Source organism: Stegastes partitus, unplaced genomic scaffold, assembly GCF_000690725.1.
Source record: "Stegastes partitus isolate 25-593 unplaced genomic scaffold, Stegastes_partitus-1.0.2 Scaffold1193, whole genome shotgun sequence".
Taxonomy (NCBI): domain Eukaryota; kingdom Metazoa; phylum Chordata; class Actinopteri; family Pomacentridae; genus Stegastes; species Stegastes partitus.
Genome location: NW_007578924.1, coordinates 218148 through 220008, shown reverse-complemented (window position 1 = coordinate 220008; position 1861 = coordinate 218148). Strand labels below are relative to the sequence as shown.

The following is a 1861-nucleotide window of genomic DNA, read 5'->3' as shown; positions in this document are numbered from 1 at the left end:
TGTTCTTGTTGGGTTGGTTTACAGAGGACTTTGCGACACAACACAATAATAAAGGGCTGGAAGTGGTTGTATTTAGAACCACTGCACACAGCCTCCTCTCTCTCTCTCTCTCTCTCTCTCTCTCTCTCTCTCCCTCTCCCATTGGCTGTCTCCCTCTCTCCCCCGATTAACTCACTCTTTGTGTTGTCTTTCTTCCACTCTGTGTGTCTCTGTGACGGGCTGTGAGTGGAGCAGCCTCAGAGGTGTGTGACTCCCTCCAGCGTAGCCAGAGGCTGCACTGATGCTCTCCAACTATCTACTACACTAGTCTGCCCTTTGGCTGTCTGAACTGCCTCTCCAACAGGCGAACAGATATTTATTCCTCTGTGCAAAGGAAAGAAAAGTACAGGGTGGCACCGTGCTTTTACGCATGGAGGTTGGAATCAGCCTATTGCCTTTTACGCATGGCTGCTGTGTGTCACCTCTTCGGAAGATGCTGCCGGGCTTATGAGAGCTTGTCAGGGCGTCAAGAAGGGCGTGAAAAGTGAGCAACGATGCGGGGCACTGAGCTCCTGCTCGGTTACTTTCTAGTGAAAGTTATGGTGTGCGACGCAGAGGGCGAGCCGGGTCAAACCGTCGACGACTTCATCGTAGTCACCGGGTTTAACGACTCCAAGGAAGGGGAGAGCGAAGTCACGGAGAGCCCGCACACGGAGGACAAGTGCCGGGGCTACTACGACGTGATGGGCCAGTGGGACCCGCCGTTCGTGTGCAGGACGGGCAGCTACCTGTACTGCTGCGGCACCTGTGGCTTCAGGTTCTGCTGCGCGTTCAAAAGCTCCCGGCTGGACCAGACCACCTGTAAGAACTACGACACCCCGCCGTGGATGATGACGGGCAGACCCCCGCAGAAGGTGGACGTGGCGCTGGACTCCGCGAAGGATAAAACCAACCTCATTGTGTATGTCATATGCGGGGTCGTGGCCATAATGGCACTGATAGGAATTTTCACCAAGCTCGGTTTGGAAAAGACGCACCGACCACACAGAGAAAATATGTCGAGGTAAGAAGTCATGTCCTATTTTATTTACTGTCATTTTAGAGTTGTTCTGTCATTTAAATTTCCAACATGTAAAAACTGATCATTTATGTGTGTGGAACAAAGCAAAGCAACAAGTTGATTATGTTGCCTAAAACCTGGAACCGAGCAAACAGATGGAGTTCAGCTGCACACTAACAGAGTGACCAGCCTGAGTTCAAACAGGCTGCACCACAGTTCACGCTTAATCTCAGTGTTCAGATGACAACAGGATGCTCATTCTCAGTTGCAAACCCTGTCCACCACATGTTACTCCTTTGATAGAAGTGTGTTTTTGATGCTGAGTACAGTGCTCAGTTGAACAGTTATCAATTGTCTTGAAAAAAAAGCTTTTTTAATCAAGACAGAAAAGATTGTAAATGCAAAAAATAATTCTCAACTGAGCCTGACACTTAAAAAAAAACAAAAACAGATCAAATTGTGGAAATGCAACTATCTGCAAAAATGTTCACCGAGAATTTGTTTTTAAAAAAAGCAATTTCTGTCTGTGTTCTTTTTTAATATATAAAAAATTAACGCGTATTTAAAATTGTGCCTAAAAAGCCTACAGCAGACAGTTGTAAGTAACACACACACACACACACACTTCCTTTGTGTCACAGTTCACAGATGTGCATACTGAGACTTACTACTCTTTTGAATCTTACGCAGGAGAATGATTTTGCACAGAGCGTTGTTTTCACTGAGGAGACACCATGATGTCATTGTTATTCTGTTAAAACTAAATTACGGCACAGTCTAGAATGGCTTCCAACAAGACAGACAGATTGAAAAAAAATAAAT

At 46.2% G+C, this 1861-nt stretch overlaps 1 protein-coding gene across 1 annotated transcript in view; it reads left to right on the top strand.

Moving 5' to 3' along the window:
• The first annotated feature begins 533 nt into the window (after window positions 1-533).
• shisa9b (shisa family member 9b) overlaps window positions 534-1861 on the top strand; it is a 20656-nt gene continuing 19328 nt past the window's right edge. The window contains exon 1 of the mRNA XM_008297140.1: window positions 534-1042. Coding sequence (XP_008295362.1) covers window positions 534-1042 — 509 coding nt within the window. The remainder of the gene's footprint in view (window positions 1043-1861) is intronic.